General features: G+C 41.7%; 1 protein-coding gene and 1 non-coding gene across 2 annotated transcripts in view; one reads left to right on the top strand and one right to left on the bottom strand.

Moving 5' to 3' along the window:
- KIF13A (kinesin family member 13A) overlaps positions 1–20,299 on the bottom strand; it is a 216,818-nt gene that overhangs the window by 145 nt on the left and 196,374 nt on the right. Inside the window, exons 29-41 of the mRNA XM_007461260.1 lie at positions 20,242–20,299; positions 19,363–19,418; positions 17,654–17,778; positions 16,974–17,150; positions 15,931–16,023; positions 15,625–15,781; positions 14,582–14,655; positions 12,756–12,803; positions 11,566–11,671; positions 9,692–9,843; positions 9,073–9,177; positions 8,701–8,742; positions 2,076–2,867 (exon numbers count right to left, since the gene is read on the bottom strand). The exon at positions 20,242–20,299 is cut by the window's right edge and continues 1 nt beyond it. Of these exons, the coding sequence (XP_007461322.1) occupies positions 2,076–2,867; positions 8,701–8,742; positions 9,073–9,177; positions 9,692–9,843; positions 11,566–11,671; positions 12,756–12,803; positions 14,582–14,655; positions 15,625–15,781; positions 15,931–16,023; positions 16,974–17,150; positions 17,654–17,778; positions 19,363–19,418; positions 20,242–20,299 (1,985 nt within the window). The remainder of the gene's footprint in view (positions 1–2,075; positions 2,868–8,700; positions 8,743–9,072; positions 9,178–9,691; positions 9,844–11,565; positions 11,672–12,755; positions 12,804–14,581; positions 14,656–15,624; positions 15,782–15,930; positions 16,024–16,973; positions 17,151–17,653; positions 17,779–19,362; positions 19,419–20,241) is intronic.
- On the top strand, positions 11,733–11,805 carry TRNAG-CCC (transfer RNA glycine (anticodon CCC)). The gene has a single exon. It is a non-coding gene; the product is annotated as a tRNA-Gly (tRNA).

Below are 20,299 nucleotides of genomic sequence, written 5' to 3'. Positions count from 1 at the left end.
TCTAGAATATACTCTACACAAGGGACGAACCTAGCTCCAAGGCTCAAGATTCTAAGAAAAGTAATGACAGACAGCAAGACCTAAAGTTAAAGTAAAAAAAAAATGTCATTGCTGGGTCTACACTCTAAGTCATACCAGGGTGAGAACAAAAGTCAAACCTGAGTGCTTAAAAAGTGCTCAGACTTTTAACACTGTCAAAACAAATTAAAACCAAGATAACAAAAATACTAAGGCAATTAAAAAAAAAAAAAAAAACCTCACCATAATCCCACATTACCCTGATACAACAAATGTTTTTTGTAAACTCCACTTTTAAACCAAGACCTTTGGCAGGGACACACTATTCTATTCTGGAACCTTTCGAAAGCAAAAATCAGGTAGTGTTCCTGTTACTGGGTTCTAAATAATCCAGGCAACAAAACAAGGCGGGGGTGAGGGGGAGTTTGCTGCCCCTCTTCCCCCTTCTGTGGGCCAGGCTGTGCTTCTAACAGGGCAGCCCTCAGACACCCTACCCTGTATCCCTTCAGCAGAGGGGTTTGTGAAAACCTTATCCCCACACCACCCCTCGCCCCGCTCCAACGGGGACTGAAGCAAAACCTTAGGTGTGCAGGGCAGCGACTCCTGGGAATTCGTGTTTTTAAGAGGCATCTTCTCCCAACATCCCCCAGTGGGTCTATTGCACATTTAGGTTTGAGAAGCACTGTTCCAGGGTGAAGAATTAACCCCTGGACCACATTTTTCCTGGACTTCTTGGAAGGACTAAAAAGCTGATGTAGGCCAGCAAAGCAGATTCTGCTTAAAATCAGTATAAAGGAAGCTGAAGACTTTTAAACAAATGACTGTTTAGCTTGCAAGAACAGTAATGAGTAACTTTGTTTTATTCTTATGTTGGGGAAAGAAGTCTTTTCTGAGTAGTAAGATACCCCACTATTTGTGTTTTGCAGTTTACTTACGAATATGCTGTATAAATGACCACACACTGAAATTTTATGGGCTAGTATGGAAGACTTGGGGGAAGAAGCCAGCAAACTGGGATGATAACTTCCTCAGCAAAACAGGGAGGGAGACGCAAGAGGGAAGAGATATGGGGACATATGTATATGTATAACTGATTCACCTTGTTATACAGCAGAAACTAACACACCATTGTAAAGCAATTATACTCCAATAAAGATGTTAAAAAAACAAACAAACAAAAAAAACCCAGAGAGACAGACGGGCACGCTGATTATCTGCTCCTTCACTGAGCTGCTTTCTAATTCTGTCAGCTCTTTGTTTTGCTGAGACTGGCGCTCCCATACTCCTTCCACAGCTATGGCTACGGTGTGGGATCAAAACAGTGACACTGAATGGGAAGAGATGGTGGTACTCTTAATTATATAATTCACTATTTTCCTTAGGAATATTAGCAAAAACCCATTTTGTTCCAATACGAAAATTAAACACTGTAATAAAACAACCTGGGTAACTTCCAAAGCCCACACTTAAACTGCTCAGGGAATTCACCTATGCTTCCCCAAAGCATTTTTTACGCTATGGGCACCAAATGGATGTATTTTATCAAATCTGTGATGCATCTCTCCCTCACCCCCCCCCATGCTTTTTAACATCTCTGAAACTGCTGATATGATATAGTTTAATTGGAAGTATTTGCTTTAATGATACATAAAATAATAGCGTATCTAATAATCAAAGAAATCACAGATGTGATGAAATATGGTAGATGCTACCAGGATACCTTGGGAGAGCCCGTAATTAAACATCTCGGGGAGTGAACACGAGATTGACTGACCCTTAAGGAGGTGAACACTTAATTCAACATGAACCCATATGCTGGTCCTACATATGTCATAACCCCACTCGGAAACTATGAAAGCAGACTTGCTCCGCCATAGCCAGCCAGCTGGGCAGCATGTGAACTTGGTCCCCAAGTGGGCCCATTGTCCCTGTCAGAAACATCTGAATGAATCTCTCCTACTAAGTCACTGCGATGAAGGGCCTCTGGCAGTTGGGGCACAATTAGGTGTACTCATTGATAGCACAGGACCCGAAAGACTGCCCCTGGAATTTATCACCTGGTCACTCTCTGCCGAGGAACACAGCTGGCCAGGGTCCTGTGGCCCATCTGAGACACTCTTACTGTCCATTGTATTTGGTAGGTTCCTCCTACTCGAAAGTTCTCCAGCAGAAGGATCTGTCAAACCATCAAAATCTTTCCCATCTGACACACCCATAAACTCTGTGAAAGAATGGTCCTCGAGGATGTTTGTGGTGTGTTCTATGGTCACCTCCCTGGGGCAGAATTCCCTGGCCGGCTGGCCATTTTTGCCGGAGTAGGCATCTTGTTCTGAACATGAGCTGGTCCTACAGCAGGTTTTGGAGTTTTTCTCAGGGATGCTTTGGGATGACGGGCTCCCTTTGGGTAAGGCACTGTTTTCCTTGAGTGGCACCATAGTTATCTTATCCTTTACCAAGCCTCTTTCTAGTTCTGTCAACTCTTTGTTTGAGGATGGTCTGAAGTCATGCACAAGTGATGCTCCGGGATGCTCACTGGAGTCTGCATCCTTTGTCTGAAGGGCCAGCTGATCTGAGCTGTCACTAGAAGGGACCACCATGTCAGACAGGGTGGCATTGGAGGCACTGTGGGAAAAGTAGCCACTGGTGATGCTGCTGGTGGTGGGGCTGCAGGACACTTCTTTCTCCAGGACCTTTGAGTTCGTCAAATCGACTTTAGAAGAAAACCACTCTCTGTTCTCCAAGGTGGCGTTGTAAACGCTGAAGTCGGCAAACTCTACAGGTACATAAGGCTGTGAACTTATCAGCTTCCGGTTAAGAGCTTCTAGATCATTTTCCTCCTCTTCAGAGTCCTACAGAAATGAAGCAAAAGTCAGCCACGAGCTCCTTATAGCAACTGCATTGTTGAGACAGGTTGTAAACACTTTACTGTTAAAGGCATTCACCTTCACATGTTTCTAGTGTTTTTTGTTTTTGTTTTCTGAGTTTGGTTAAATCTTGTCACCTGTCGTGGACAAAGGTACATTATCCTCAGAGATCTGTGAGCATGAACCCATTACCATCCAAGATGAAAAGATTTATTTCTTCTGTGCTCACTCACTAATAATTAGAAACCTTTCCTCCCCTGGCTTAGAGGAAAGGATGGAAGGAAGTGCAGTAGACTTTTAATTAGTTCCTCATGATTAGTTTTCAGGTGGAGATGTTCTCTTTTCTAATTAAATGAGTAGAGGGACAGCCAGAGGCAGAGAAGAGCTGCTGTTTCATATGTTCTTACAATCCTCACCTTGGGGAGCAAAGTGCAGATAAACACGATGATTTGCAAAACGTTTCTGAGCTATTTTATGGGGAGGAAGGGCCGTAAATAAAGATACCCCAATGGCGAAAGTGAAAAGAACGCGATTTCAACATCCATTCTCAGTATTACACTAGATATTGTAAGTCTGTAAAATACTGAATTAATCTGACAATTACTATTTTCTAGCATTTTTGAGAAGCATGGAAGAGGATCTGACTAGAAAGTGAGGAAGATAGTGAGAGTTAAATGAAAATCTCTTGTCAAATAGCTTTAGGATTCTGTTTATAAAGATCGGTAAATATGCAAGAGTGCCTGTTATCATCTTCCAATCTCTCTCCCTGAGTGCATGATTCTTTTAAATTTGGTGGAAAACAATATAAAACACATGGGCATTTTATTTTCAAATAAAAATAAATGATATTACTATCTAGTCATTTCTAATTAACCTCATATACATCTGATGACATTGCAACTATTCCTTTTCTCTTTTAAAACCTGACGTTCATTCAACAATATTCATCAAGCATCCTCTAAGTGCCAGTCATTGTCCTAAGAACTGGGAAGACCAATGCTGAGCAAAGACAGGCATGGTCCCTACCCTTGGGGAGTTACAACTGTGGTCCTTGCTCGAAGGATAACCCTGGACACTGCTGGGTGGATGAAATTTCCATCAGTACAACAACAGAGTAACTGTAAAGACCTGGAACCAAAACATTAACGTTACTCATTTCGAGAGAGAGAAAAAGAGAGAGAAGAGGTGAGGAAGAGAGAAGGATGGGGAGGGTGAGGAGAAGTGCGCTCCACGGATAGAGAACATGGGAGTTTACGAATGAGCATAAACTTCATCTGCTGAATTTTATAGCAATATTTTCTTTTCTATCTCATAAGACGCTAAATACCTAAAAACTAGCTTAATACTCTTTTTAGATTTTAAAATAGCTTGAATATAAATTATTTTAAAGCATCCGTAATCTTAATTCCTTGTCTATTAATTAAAGGTGACTATCAAATATCAGTGATAAAATTCCAGAAATCAGCAAAACAAAATTTTTGGCAACACTAACCTCTCTGTCTTATCTTTAGCTGTATTCTAATTAGATAGCACTGTTAAAAAAGGGGGTGGGGTAGAGAGATCTCTCCCTAATGTTGAGAGGAAACGTTTAGTAAAGGAGCAAAAATTGGACAGAACTGTCAGAATCAGTAACCTGCGCTGTATTTTCTAGATTCTCTACCTGACTTGTTTAGACTCAAAATTGGATTTCAGGTGTTTGTTTCTCTTATAATTTCCTTCTAATTTAAGCTGGCAAAGAAACATAATCCCCAAGCCCAAGAGTCTCTGATGCAATTAATTACTGAAAAGTGAGCTGTTGCAAGGAGAACCAAATTTGAAATGAGAATTTCTAATTTGGGGCCTCTTTTTATGCCTGAAGTTACTTCTTCCTAACACTGAGGAAAGGTCTGTCATCCTAAAATACAACTTTGCTGAGTGAAATGTTCAAGCATGAGTTTAATGTGTAGAAATAGGTATACACTAAAGGATTAGAATGACCTTAGTAAAACTGAAGCGTCTACAAAAACAAATAGGGATCAGTACCTAGTTGTGCACTTGGGGTGGGGTTAGGGTTAGGGGAGTGACCTAAAGAGAAAGGCTAAAGGAGTGGGGACAACTAGTTCCAGAAGAAAGAAAACTGAGTAGAGATGAATCATTTTCCAACATGGAAACGGAGATGGAAAGTTTATGAAGTTATGCCTTCCAAGGAGAAAAGAGGATTTAATTGGCTTAAATTGTATTTTAAGGGAATTTGGTTAGATTTGGGGGGGGGGGTGAGGGGAGACAGTATCTCTTGGTTCTGTACCTTTTATTTATTTATTTTTTTAAATTTTTTTTTCTTTTTTTTAAAAAATAAATTTATTTATTTTGGGCTTTGTTGGGTCTTCATTGCTGCATATGGCGAGCGGGGGCTACTCTCTGTTGCAGTGCGTGGTCTTCTCATTGCGGTGGCTTCTCTTGTTGTGGAGCACAGGCTCTAGGGCTTCAGTAGTTGTGGCTTGCAGGCTCTAGAGCACAGGCTCAGTAGTTGTGGCGCACGGGCTTAGTTGCTCCACGGCATGTGGGATCTTCCTGGACCAGGACTTGAACCCGTGTCGCCTGCACTGGCAGGTGGATTCTCAACCACTGCGCCACCAGGGAAGCCCCATTTTTTAATTTTTTAATTGAAGTGTAGTTGATTTACAACGTTCTGTTAGTTTCTGTTGTACAGCAAAGTGATTCAGTTATACAGTATATACTCTTTTTCAGATTCTTTTCCATTATAGGTTATCCCAAGGTATTGAATATAGTTCCCTGTGCTATACAGTAGGACCTTGCTGTTTACCTATTTTATATATTAAACATTTTATACCAGAAACATTATTTACCATTTTACTTTAAAGGAGACTAAGAACCTTCCTACTGTGTCTTAAGGACAAAAAGAATGAAAACTCTTCCTAAAAGTGGGACATAGAGTCAAGTTCTCAAGCTTTTCTACAGCTACAATATTCCTGATTTGATTTTTGAGATTTAGTTTATGCAGCTGATATTTACCTATAGACAAAACACCTTGATTTTAAGAAGGAATCAAAACCCACACTAAAACAGTGACCTTCTGAACTTCCCTGGTGGCGCAGCGGTTAAGAGTCCTCCTGCCAATGCAGGGGACACAGGTTCAAGCCCTGGTCTGGGAAGATCCCACATGCCGTGGAGCAACTAAGCCCGTGAGCCACAACTGCTGAGCCTGCACTCTAGAGCCCGCGAGCCACAACTACTGAGCCCGCACGCCACAACTACTGAAGCCCGCGTGCCTAGAGCCTGTGCTCTGCAACAAGAAAAGCCACCGGGATGAGAAGCCCGCACTCTGCAACGAAGAGTAGCCCCCGCTCACCACAACTAGAGAAAGCCCGTGCACAGCAATGCAGACCCAACGCAGCCAAAAATAAAATATTTTTTTAAAATTAAAACCCCCCCCAAAAAACAGTGACCTCCTGTGTGACTTTCACCTGATTAAAGTCATTTTCACTCCCACTCTAATCAGTTGTCCCTCAGAGAGATGGTCTGTCTTCAAAAAGATTCCAATAGCCAAGGGTCTCCAGTACTTCTGTCCATGGTACTAAGGGGAAGGCAGCCCCTTTTTAGAAACAGCAGCAGCAGGTAATAAAACTGCACTATCTTTGGGAGCCTCTGGAGTCAGCCCAATTCTGCCAAGGGATGGGGTTTTTGTTCTGATGCTCTCATTAAGTGTGAGACCTTGGGCAAATCACTCAACAAGTCTCGTGTTTCCTCTTCTGTAAAACGAGAGACAAAAACCATATGCTGTCTATGCAAGACCCAAGAGAGGGAGAACTGACTTTCTTTCTGCTCTTCTGTCTGCATCATGACTTTAAAAGAGAGACTCCAAAGGCATACTGTTGCTTTTATCTTATTCACAGAAGACACAAAGTACATTTGTCTATCTTCCCAAATTGATGAGACAACAAAGGAAAAAAAAGACTCTTTCAGACATCTGCCCCAGAGCTACATGAGAATAAATGTGTGTAGTTTTAAGCCAAAAAAAAAAAAAAAAAAATTAAGCACAGCTATATTTACTATATTTTATGTGAAACGACAGGTTTCTTTGGTAACTAGATGGGCTGCAAAATAAAAGGAACAATGTCCCAGTATCGCTTCTCAAAAATGATTGCAAACTCCCTTGATCAGACTGAACCACTGATTCGCCCTCTAATTTTCCAAGAGTGGAAAAGGAAAGAAAGTGAATAGGGAACACAGGAATAAAGCAGTTTATATCCATTTGTAAGAAGATAAATAAAATGAAATATTCCAAAAGAGAGACTAGAACCTCAGATCAAGCAAGTAATATTCTTATAATCTACCAAAACATCTTGGAAAAGCTGCTATCTGCAATAAATCAAACAGTTCAATAGTTTCAGAGATGAAGAGTGTGCAGTGAGCTAGATTTCTAAGGAGAGTAGAGGCAGGTCTCTCAAGTAAGATTGCAGCAAGAAAAATGGTTCCATCAAACCCTGCTTAGTGAGTTTCATGGTGTGTCTGATCACACAGAATCTAACTGCTGCTCAAAACTTCTTGGGTTTTTCCAAGAGAATCTGGTTCCATTCTACCCTCTGCTAGCTAAAAGTCCTGAGATGGGTTTTATTTTAAAATAATAAAAGGAAAGTAAAGAACATAACTATAATGCAAATTGTGAACAGTGAAACTAGCTGCTGGGCAGCCCCAGAAGGGCCATCCAGCAGTCCCTTGATGGTGTGCTCTACCAAAACGAACTGTTAAAATAGGTTAAAATTTAGTGCCCGTGCAGCATGGTGATGTGTACCACGTCAATAAACAGACAGAACCAACCAGCCAGAGAATGGAAAGGGTAATAGATTAGCCACCTGGCCTTTTTAGCCCATGCTGAAGCCTTTATCAATTAAGCAGGGGGAGGTCACGTATGTGACTGAAGAGCTCACTAAGATTGGGAGGGGTGAGGGGCAGCCGTTGGCGCGCAGGCTCTTCTCCAGCAGGGACTGGGGAGGGAGGGGGGCTTTGGGAGAGAAGGACAGGGAGGACACAGAGACAGCGGCGGGGAGCGGGACAGAGGGGGGAGGGGAAAATGATGCCTTTCCTTCTTTCTTCCATGGACAGGAAGAGTGAGAAGGTCATTTCTTAAGATCCCCTAGTGCTCCAAGCACGCAGGAGGCTGGCCTGCTACAGGTCCGGGTCAAGTTCTAGTCAGCTTCACACAGTGTGCATTTGCAGCATATTCTAGAACCTAGAGGTTAAAAGACCTCATGCTGATGACCCTTTGGAATGAGTCTGACATGGTGCAGCTGGGAAAGGAAAGGGCCCACACTCTGCCCACAGAGCAGACTGCATGCAGGTGTGAACATCAAGCAGCCCACTCCAGCTCCAAGCTGCATCCAAAGCCTAGGAAACCACGGGAGAGTGAAAGCTGAGACACAGAATTAGAGAATTCTTTCCAGGCATGAGAATACACACTTGCATTTTTGAACTGAGGTATCGCTTATGATCCCAAGTGCCTGGTACATAGTGTTTTAAAAACTCTTTCTCCAATTTGAAATGTGAAAACCAAGTGCTAGGGAATGAGGTTTTTCAGGTAGAGTTTCAACCTACCAGTAGTAAAATACAGGTAAGCCCTCCTGAAAGCAGTACTGACAACGAGGGAGTTGGAATCTATTTTGCCAGCAAATTAAAAGAGGCTACCTGAGAGGTACAGATGATGAGGATGGGCAGTGATGGATGGTGGAGAGGCTACAAACTACAGGATAATCTTGACAATAGCACCAGGCAACACAAAAAAAGCTCTCAAACACCCACAGCTAAACGAAAGAATACTTACTCCAAGTAAGTGCAATTCCTCTAGGTAGATTAACTTCAGAATCTGGGCAATATGCACAGGCTCATTAGAAAGATTCGATATTAGTTAAAGTGATCTCTGTGTTACGCTTTTTAAAGATGAGAATCATTAAAAGTGGCTTTTTCCTTTACACTAAGCAAAATAATAATAAGTAAATGAATAGAAGGAACACTTAGAAAAATCACAGGTCACGGCCATATCCATGCAAAATTTCATTACTGATGATCACGTGTTTTTAAAAATAAAGCCAAGACTCAATACAGATCTTAATTTCTTAAGTATTTGGATGACTGTCTGTGAAAGGGCCTTAAACCCACCACCAGGCAATATGACAGAAATGGTTCCAGGACTTACAATCTTCTTCCCACGTTTGCTATTGTGTTCTACAGGCATGCTGCTGCCATTGCTTCCCGAGGGCACAATGCAGCCAGGGTTATGTGCCTGAGGTGGAGACATGCTCTGCAAAGGTTAAGACACACAGATGCATCACACACAGAAGACAACGACGGCCGACATACACGTTAAGTACGTGCATGTTAGAAAAGCAATGCAAACACTTGTATTACATGTGAGTAGTGCAGCCAACAACTGTGCAGGCTTGAGTCAAACTACTGATGAAATCTGACAAGACTACACAAATTCTATGGCAAATAGCATAACCAAATTTATCAAATAAAAAAAATGCCTTTCATATTTTCAAAATACCTAGGAGACATCTCTTTCTCACTTGAAATAAATACTCTGAAAAAAGCCATAAACACAAAGAAAACAACAGCAGTAACAACAAACAAAACACTCTACCATGACCCTGTGTGCTTGAGAAAGAGATGTTTACTCCAGAACAGGAACCATGGAGTGATAACCCGTACATGTCAACACGTGGCATCTGACTTTGTTAATGCACAGCGTTCCTTCTCCACAGGCATAACACGTCCATTCTATTGTACATGGTACAGACAAGTCAAGCATTTACCTCCTGGCTTAGAAGAGGCCTTGCTTCAAGCGCCATCCTTTTCTTATGCTCTTCTTTTACAGGCATTAGGGGCTTGAAAAACTTTGGCGGCTGAGGTGAGAATGCTTTAAAAGGGCTGACTGTTAAGGCATGAGGATTCTCTGACGTACAACCTGGGGAAGACAAAAGGCATGGGTTTACGGGCACAGAGCACTTTAACCAACACACGGGAAGCGAGGCAGTGACCAAGCCAGAGGAATATCTCGCGTAACAAAGAGATTAGTATGTGAGTACAGTTGACCCTTGTACATCTCAGGTTTGAACTGCGTGGGTCCACTTATATGCTGTTTATGCTATGCTTTCTGAATGAAATGCTCTCTCTGCTTTTCCTTTTTTTCAATAAATATCCAGTCGGCACTCCATAGTCTCGGGTTGTTTTGGTATACGCAGGGGCTCCTGGAACCAGTCCCCCGTGGATACACAGAGATGACTACTTGGCTGAGCATTAAAATGGAGGTAGGCAAAAATGCAGATATATCTACAAAGTTACAAAGAGTCATCAAAGGGCTGGACAGCAGCAAAGAAATCAGAAACCAAATTTTCTACCTTCTTTTCAAGATCCAGCTTAAGCATCACTTTACAGACCAATTTCAACTCATGTTGATTTTCTTTTTTTAAAAACTTTATTTATTTGTTTATTTATTTATTTATGGCTGCGTTGGGTCTTCGTTGCTGAGCGTGGGCTTTCTCTAGTTGCGGCGAGCAGGGGCTTCTCTTGTTGCAGAGCACGGGCTCTAGGCACGCGGGCATCAGTAGTTGTGGCACGCGGGCTCAGTAGTTGTGGCTCATGGGCTCTAGAGCACAGGCTCAGTAGTTGTGGCGCATGGGCTTAGCTGTTCTGCGGCATGTGGGATCGTCCCGGACCAGGGCTCGAACCTGTGTCCTCTGCACTGGCAGGCGGATTCCCAACCACTGTGTCACCAGGGAAGCCCCCATGCTGATTTTCTAACTCTCTGAATTCTCAGAGCCCTTATAATCTATACATGCATTTTGGCATTTTATCATTTCCTAACTTATTATTTTCTATGTACACGTCCACAGTTGGATTTTAAGATCTCGGCATCTGTCACTGCATATAGCAAGGACAGGCTCAATACATACCCAATGAGTGAGCACTGTGTAAGTCTTCTTGCAAGTCACTTTTCCCTCAAGCCACCCTGCTCCATATGACTAAAGAAGGACGATTCTTCTTTCTTGCTTTTACTCATTTCTTACCTTTTTGGGCTTCTCTATCTCCTTCTATATTTTCTCCTCAATTCACTGGTACAATGGCACACAGTAGGTAAAATATAAGGGATAAGTAAGGTAACAGAGCCGATTTACATATCCTAAGAATGCTGTTCCCTTGAGGGCAATGGGAGATTATATATTATATTTAGGTAATAATGTTGTCATCAATCAAATTCATTTCTGGTATCAGTTTTGAAATTTCCTTAGGGACCAGAGACATGTTCTCCTAAAATATACTTTGATTCCATTACAAAAACATGACGGAGGTGGATATTCTTTTGGTAAAGAATGAAATCTAACCATAATGTAATAAGATATGTGTGTCTCAAAACTGACTTCAAAATCAGGAAATGATACATGAAATGTGATTTGAAAATTACAAGTGTTGCACAAAAAGCCTATTATTAATTGGATGATATAATGGATACAAAGCAAAAAAAAAAAGTGAACAGGATATGTTCTATTCAAGAAGACAGTTTTGGATCATCTAGCAAACTAGAATTTCAGCTTCCTACCATATTATATGTCATCTATAAAAAAATTTCCCCCCATGCCTTTCCTAAGAAATTATAAAGAAATAACACAGAAAAAAATCTCACCACTACCTTCTTTACTCCTTCGAGGTGAATCCCTGGGCAAAGTTCCATAACACGATACATCCTGGTAACTGGGGCTGTAGTCAGACATGTCTAACTGGTTCTCTGGCCAACCCTACAAGGTAGAAACATGGGTTAACTGTAATTAAGTCCCTCTAAAATGAGAAATGGGGACTTCCCTGGTGGTCCAGTGGTTAAGACTCTGCACTCCCAATGCAGGGGATACAGGTTCGACACCTGGTCAGGGAACTAAGATCCCATGTGCCAGGCAGTGTGCCAAAAGAGAGAGAGAGAGAGAGAGAGAGAGAGAGAGAGAGAGAGAGAGAGAGAAATGAAGCCTGATTTGAGGGCTGTTTTCTATTTTTTAATGGCAGTATGTGCTCTTCATTTATTTTTTATTATTAAATAGATCTAACATGTAGAAAAGTACTGAACAATATGACAAGTGCAATCATACCCAAGGTATACCTGGAGTGAATAAATAACAACACTTTTGAGAGTAAAACAGTTCCACTGATATTTTTCCTGGGTAGTAGGCATAAGCTTGAACTTCCCCAGGCAAACTTGGTGGTACGATTACTCTGCATATACTTGAGATTTAAAAGTTCCCAGCTGGCATAAGATACTGGTATAGTAAAGGGAGAAACCTCCTCCTTTATAATAAATCATATAAACTTAGTTAATCCTACTTCAACTTCTCAGGAGATGTCTATCTCCAAGGACTAGATTTTAAACTTCTTGAAGACATAATCTGTGTTTATACTTTTTGAATCATCTACTGTCCCTAGAATAGTAATTTACATACAATATATGTTAAAGAAATATTTGAATATGATAATGCTGTAAAATGTCCTTAATTTCAAGTTCCTAATTTTCCACATTTGAAATAATTTTGATTTTGCTATGGTGGATGTAATACCTTCTTAAGTCATTTACAGTTAGACCCATAAACACACAGATATTTATTCAATTATGTGTCGTATGATCCTGATATGGAAGGTGTCATGCTAAGTAACAATGTAACACTCAGAGTGCATAGCAATTTCACATCAAGTATTTGAACTTGGAAATGGACATGTAGAGACAATGATCTGCATCAGGTTAAGGTGGGAAGTCCAGAGATTTTAAAAACACCAATATATCCTAACTTTCCAGACTTAGATTCTACTAATAACCTGGCCATGCCCACGGGTACACACCTTATCATCATCGTCAAAGCCAGAAAGGTCTGGTCGACTAGAAGAGACCTGTAAGGGATGAATGATTTTATCAGTGTGGTTTATATATTTAACATAACTAACTAAATAAAATATCACACATACAGTTGAAGGCTGTTATGACCTTCTCCTTCCCTCTTTCTTTCTTCTAATATTTATTACTTCCTTATTTATTTGAATTTATTATAATTCTGCTCTAATATTTATCATTACCCTCTAAAAATATTCTGAATTTCTTTTTCTAATTTAAAATATTTTTATCCATAAATACTTCTTTATGAATCTCTAAAAGATAAGAAATTCCTACTCCCTTTTTAAAACCATAATACCATTATCACATCTTAAAAAAATTAAGTGATTCCTAAATAGCATCAGATATCTCATTAGTGGTCAAATGTCTATAAACATTATCACAGTTAATTTTGAATCAGGATCAAGATAGTTAATATACTGCAACTGGATGATATATCTTGTAAGTCTTTTTTAATTTATGAGCTTTCCCTTTTCTCCAGATCATTTTTTTCCTGTAACGTTTCCCACAGTCTGGATTTTGTTAAATGAATCCCTGTGGTATCATTTAACATTTTCCTCTGTCCCCTGTAAATATTAGTAGTTAGATCTACAGTCTTGACCACACTTAGGTTCAATTTTTTTGGGGGGGTAGAATACTTCATAGGTGGTCTTTCCTTACTTTAAAAGATATATGTTTTCCTCATTATTTTTAATATAATTAATATTTTAATAACATTTATAATATAAGATCTATAAATTTCCTAACAATAGCTCTAGCTCTTTCATTTTCTCTACCATCTAGTATTCTGCAGTATAAATGGAATAATAGGAAACTTAGGGCCAAGGATTTCCCTCTAAGTACCACTTTAACTGCATCCCTCAACTATTGATATACGTACCATGTTTTATTATCATTCAGTTCTAAATACATCCTAATTTCCATTATGATCTCTTCTTTGATGCCTAAATTAATTAGAAGACTTTTTTCAATTTACAACTATATGAGTCTCCTGTTATCAATTTTAAGAACTGAACTGTGGTCAGAAGAAGTAATCTGCATGAAAGTGATTGTAGGGATTTGCTTTTCGGACTACTGTTAAGACAGCTTTCATAAAAGTTTACTGTGTTTTTAATCATTATCTGACAATTCTTGAGAGTGGGAAGGCAAATAACAGTTTTACTTGAGAGGATCTGACTTTCTCTCTGCTGCTCCTGGAAAGCGGCTACTTTGCAGTGGTCCACGTACTGCTCTGTCCTTTCTTCCCATGACAACGCTCCCCTCCACTGGATGTAGTTTCTGTCAATTGGATTTCCTCGATGGAATGGTTGAGGAAGGTAATCAAAATAAAGACCAGGCACTATGGAAGGGTCTCTACGGAGGAGTCTGGTGCCCTATCACCCTGATGGGCAGCACAGTAAGATCCATCAGGGCAGCTAGAACGGGGAATGTAAACAGACTCAAGAGCAGCACTCAGCAGCTCTGGCAGCAGGATTTCTACCTGACTCGACCATCCTTAAACTACATTCTATTTACATCTCAAAAAACTTCTTTCAAGGACATAACTTTATGGAGAGAAATTTGCAAGATTCCACTAAAAGCTCAGGCACGTTACACGTAAGGGCTCTCTGGTAAGCTTCGCTAGAAAAGAGGAGCAGGCTTGGCACCTTGGGATGCCCACACTGGTGCCGAATGTTCTATCCCCACCTGTAAACCCCGACCGGAGGTCCCCTGACTTGCTGCACCCCAAACCCTGAGATGCGTCATGCGGGCGGCAGCCCCTCGCGGGTGAGCTCACATTATGAACATTTGGTGTGCTGAGGCTTCGCCGCAGGTGCCGAGCTTTGGAGGAAAGCGCTTCTTTGACCGTGACTGCCTGCAAATTTGAAAAGGACATTTATTTTTCTTCCTCTGATGACAAAAGTAATATATGTTTATTGTGGAGGATTTAGAAAGTATAGAAATAAAGATCATTTCAATCATGCACTCCCTCTCCCCCCATATTTACAAAACTGTAATCGTATTGTATCCATTTTTTTTTTTGTGCTTAATTTATCAAAAACATTCCTCATAAATAAAACCAGGAAAACTGCAGAACTAAAGACATTTATGTTGTGGATTTTTATTTAGGTGGGCAGAGAAAACATGGATGAAATACAATTAACTATATATCTCACTTGGGAAATTACATAAATTAACTTTTATGCTGCTTGTGTTTCACTCGTGCAGCAGTTTAGGTGGGACTAAAGGAAGATTCTTCTGACAAACGCCAATCTTAGTCCTCTTGTAGTTCAAAGCACACTTTCCATAACTTTGGCTACTGTCTCGATTGAATGATATCTCCTGTACAGTTCCACTACCTAGTGGATTATTTTCACCTGAATATCCTGCTTTTCCCACAGAAGTTAATCTGCGTCCAAAAATTAGGGAGAGAATATGTGGTTAAGCACGTGGGCTTCGGAGTCAAGCTTTCTGGGTTTACATCCAACTTTGCACCCCTTCTTAGCTGGGTCACCTTGGGCAGGTGGGCTAACTTCTGTCAGCCTCAGTTTTCTCATTTACAAATGGGAATTATGACAGTATTTACCTTGCAGGGTTATCTTGAAGATTAAATGAAATAATGTATCAATATTACTTAGGCGGTATTCAGTAAAAGGTAGTCATTTGAATTTGTGTTACTATTTTGTCAAAGTAACTATTTTGTCTAATGAGAGGGCTACTCTCTATCAGTTTTTCTTCTCTGATAGATTGCGAGAGAAGGTGTTTGGGAAATACATTCAACTTTGTCCATTTGGGGTGAAGGCTGGTGATCTCACCCTCTGGTCCAGATGCTGCAGTTACTTGCCTGCCGGAGCCGTTCCAGGCTCAGGATGTTCTCCACCTGCAGCACGCCTCGCGTATACTTCTCGATGTACGTCTCCCCGTCTGCTGTGCCTTCGTTCTCACTCCTCGCTGCCAGGAGAGCCAGAGTCTCCCGGTCCTCAATCTCCTCTGTTGCCTAATGAGACAAGAAGGGAATTAGAATACTTTTACCTGAACAACTTTTTTCTCAAAACTGTGGTGAGAAAATGATTTAAAAGTTTTGAGATTTAACACATTCTCCAATACTCACATTTTGATATTTTAAAAAAGTAATACATACTTTACCTTTGGTATGTTGGATACTATTTCATAGGTTACACCACAGGAATAAAATATATTCTTCAGTGATATTCTCCTCTTTAAACTCTGGGTGAAACTCTGGTAGAAAAGGAAAGCTGAATTAAGCGATGTGGAAAATAGAAGTTATTTAGTATTTTACAAATTGTAAAAGCATCATCAAACATCATCAAACATCATCAAACATCATTGTTTGTTTGTTTTTTTTGCGGTACGTGGGCCTCTCACTGTTGTGGCCTCTCCCGTTGAGGAGCACAGGCTCCAGACGTGCAGGCTCAGCGGCCATGGCTCATGGGCCCAGCCACTCCGTGGCATGTGGGATATTCCCGGATCGGGGCACGAACCCGCGTCCCCTGCATCGGCAGGCAGACTCTCAACCACTGCGCCACCAGGGAAGCCCAATTACTGTGTTTTTGATATACACACAACACTTAGTAAAACAGAAACAAACTGAATGGAAAAATCCTTGTCTCCAATCCTGAAGGACAATAACGTCCAGCTGTTATTTAGGGATTAGACTGCAGAATCTGCAGCTCATCCAGGGTTTTTCTGTGGCTGCTCCTTTTTCCCACTTGCCGTCTTTCTACTTGATCTTGTCAGGGTTTAATGAATCTATCCTGGCACAGTCAGAAGTCAACTCAGAGGATCAGTTTTGCTGGCAGCACCTCTGAGATGAGATCTGGGGAAGCATTAGGACAGAGATTTATGTGGAGCCTGCCTCTGTCCTGGTTTTGTCACTAACCCTCTTGGACCAGGTGCTTAACCTTTGTCAAACAGTAAAATGTCATAACTCCACTGCCTCCTAAGATTATGGGCCTCAAAGCAGTCAAGGTGGAAAAGTCCTGTGGTGGATGACATTTACCCCTGCTATCCTCATACCCTGTTATCTTGGATAAATAAGAATCAGATTATAACCTGGTAGCGATTTGCACAGCCACTGTATTAACACCCCAAAACACTACTTGGTGATAGAGAGAAGGAATAAACTTTGTGCTCATGTATGAAACGGCAAAATCAGGCCCCGTTACTACCTGTTTGTTGTAAATATTGGCTGCAATCCGTTTTCGTAATACCAGCTCCATAGCAGCCGGGTGGCTGAGCTGGACTGTGGTCTTCACTATCAGGTAAATCCGTTCATTTTGTGGGGTGACCCTATTCAAGTGAACGGAATCATGCACCGAGGAGTCCCAGGAGGCTGTGGCTGAAACCTAGGGATGGGGGAAGGATGGGGACATGGAAACAAGACAACTCAGGTGTAGCAGTTTTACGTCATGCACTAGAAAGAAAATAAATGCAACTCTACATCTAATCATCGATGTTTTTCCTCGCCTTTTTAAAAAATATATTTATTTATTTATTATTTATTTTGGCTGCGAGGAGGGGTCTTAGTTGCAGCATGTGGGATCTTTAGTTGCGGCACGTGGGATCTTTAGCTGTGGCACACGGGCTTCTTAGTTGCGGCATGCATGCGGGATCTAGTTCCCCAACCAGGTATCGAACCCAGGCCCCCTGCATTGGGAGCACGGAGTCTTACCCATTGGATCAGCAGGTTAAGTACCTCCTTGCCTTTTCGACAACACACACATTCTATTTTTTAAAGTTCCCAGTCCTCTTTCCCAAAGTCCATACCACAGCAGTTTAATGGGCAGAGAGGCCCACAGGCATATGCATTAATCTGAAGCCCTTTAAGAGATTCTTAAAGGTCAGTTACCTCCTCATCACTGTGCTTTATGATGGGCAGGTAGAAAAACTGGCTGCCATGCTCCTTGGGGAGGATGGAGTTCACGCCCGATGCATGGGGGCCCACAAGCTGCTCATTGGCACTGAGGTCATCCGCTGACCAAGTCCAGGGCACAGAAGCAAAAGTGGGGGAAACAGATTTTTTAAGCAAGCATCCAAAATTTTTAAATATGCTTTTTACAGATGAAGTTTACATATAATGCAATTTTATTTAGTTTTTCATTCCTGCAGTTGAAAGAGTTAACTCCACTAACTACAACAGCTTCTATCCTTTACAGAAACAACTCCAGGAGCCAAAAAGGTGCCTTTGTGACTCTCCTATAAATGGACTGAATATATTCTATATGTAGTCCTGGGAGCAAATATTTTCACTACATAAACACATCTTAGAATTCTGCTGCTTTCTGTCAATTCCTCCTATAACGCTGTGTTAAGTTTGTGGTCCTACTTACATAACTTACACTAAATTAGAGATGTGAGTGGTTATTGCTTCTCGGCCTTTTGGCTAAGATCAAGTGTAGAGATTTGGGTGGTTAAATTATCAATTTAGAAACAAAGTTCTGAGCACTTGGGAGAAATGTGAAGACCATCTTTTTCCAATGTCCTACCCAGTGTAGGATTCACCCTCCACAAATCTCTGTATATAGTCACCCAGTCTTTGCTTGTATAATGGGGAACCTCCAATAATGGGGAACTCACCACTTCATGAGGCAACTGTCTATTTCTAGGCTTTTAAAAAACTGTTCATATGAAGAGCCAAAGCCAACCTCCTGTGTCTTCCATTCATCCATTACTGGTCTTCCCTCCAGAAGACAGGTTTTCAGACTGTGCTTTGAGGATCCCAAGGGCCCTGCAGAAAGGCCTGCCAGAGCCTGCCCATCCCCAAACTCAGCAACTCTGCTTTCGTATTCCACACATGGGGTTCCATTCACAAGTTCATACTGAAAATGGATTTTACTGCTAAAACACATTGAAAACCCTTGTTCTGTATTCGCCCAGGTTCAATCTAATTTCTATAGTAAAGGACAACCCTTCAGGCAGGGTTACAGATGATCGTGTTCTAGAAACAAAACGAATGGGGGTGGGGTGGGGAGCAAAGGGCACCAGTCAGAAATGCAGATTCCTAGGCACCTGCAATGCATAAAGATTCAGATCTCTAAGGGTGATTACCTTCTCAGGTAATTTCCATGTCCGTTACTGTTTCAGAGCAATAACTGCTCTCATGCCTTTGTATGCAGTTCTCAATCTCTCAAGTGCTGTCTTTTTTTTGTGTGTGTGTGGTATGCGGGCCTCTCACTGCTGTGGCCTCTCCCTTGCAGAGCACAGGCTCAGGACGTGCAGGCTCAGCGGCTGTGGCTCACGGGCCCAGCCGCTCCACAGCACGTGGGATCTTCCCGAACTGGGGCACGAACCCGTGTCCCCTGCATCGGCAGGCAGACTCTCAACCACTGCGCCACCAGGGAAGCCCAAGTGCTGTCTTTTTAAGAATAAATTTCCACATCTGTCTTCTAGTGATTCGACATGTCATGGCTTTATATATTTGGTTGGAGTAAAAATGTCACCTAAATATGGCATGCGCGTGAGTAGGCAAGTGATTTAAGGGTCAAAATACTACGGGTCTGATTAGATTACAAACCTAATTCAATGTGGTAAGCCTTGGAACGTCAGGTTCAAACTTACCGTTCAAATCAAGGAAGAGAACAGGTATGTGGGTTTCCATTCCAGGTGGTGGGATCCTAAATTTAATAACAATATTTAATCATAACAAAATATGTGTTTTACATCTTGTTAAATAACCAAACACGACAGAGGCATGAAAGCAGAAGAGAACCACTGTGGAGTCAGATACAGGTTCTACAAATGAGATATTTTCACAGATCTTGTCATCCTTCTTAACACAAATCATGGGAATTATGTGACTTATATAAAGAACTACAGTCATATGAATTACGTGTAATTAACTGAAACACAGATTATTTGAAGCCCTTCTGAGAATCATTCTAGTGATGGGAAGAAGGGAAGTGGCTATGGTTAGAGGAGGAACAGGGGACAGGATCGATTTGCCTCCAGAGCCCAGGATCCCATGCTGTTTCTTCTGGGCATTAGGACAGACTGATCAATCCACTGACTGACTGATCATTGTGGATGTAGTGCTTAAGTGCTGACTCTCTGTTGAGTCAAAATAAACAGGCAGGAGGGCAAATAAGAAGACATATTTTCTGCCCTTTTCAAGTATGCTCTGGAAACACCCTTCTTTCGACCCAAGATATGAGAATGTCTGGAGATCGGGTAATCATGTCCAAGGTGCTCATGCCAAGGGCTGGAGGGCTGTCTGTCTGACTCCTGGCCAGTGATAAGTGCTCGCTGGCTTCCTGTGAGCGGAAGATGGTTGCAGTGGGCAAGAAGAAGATGGAGGGGAGTACTAGGGCTGGGTGGCCCTTCCCTGAACAGCTCACGGTACTTAACATTTTCTGTGACAGTCCTGGCAGGTCACTCGCATGACCCGCCACAGACCATGGCACCATCGTCAGGCCTGCCCAGAAGGAAGGGTGGACTCACCAGTCGGCAGGCGCCCCGGGGATCCCGCTGCCCGGCGCAGGCACCAGCACGGCATTCC

The sequence above is a fragment of the Lipotes vexillifer genome, unplaced genomic scaffold (genome assembly GCF_000442215.2).
Source record: "Lipotes vexillifer unplaced genomic scaffold, Lipotes_vexillifer_v1.1 scaffold863, whole genome shotgun sequence".
Lineage (NCBI taxonomy): Eukaryota > Metazoa > Chordata > Mammalia > Artiodactyla > Lipotidae > Lipotes > Lipotes vexillifer.
This window is presented reverse-complemented; position numbering and strand designations above follow the sequence as displayed.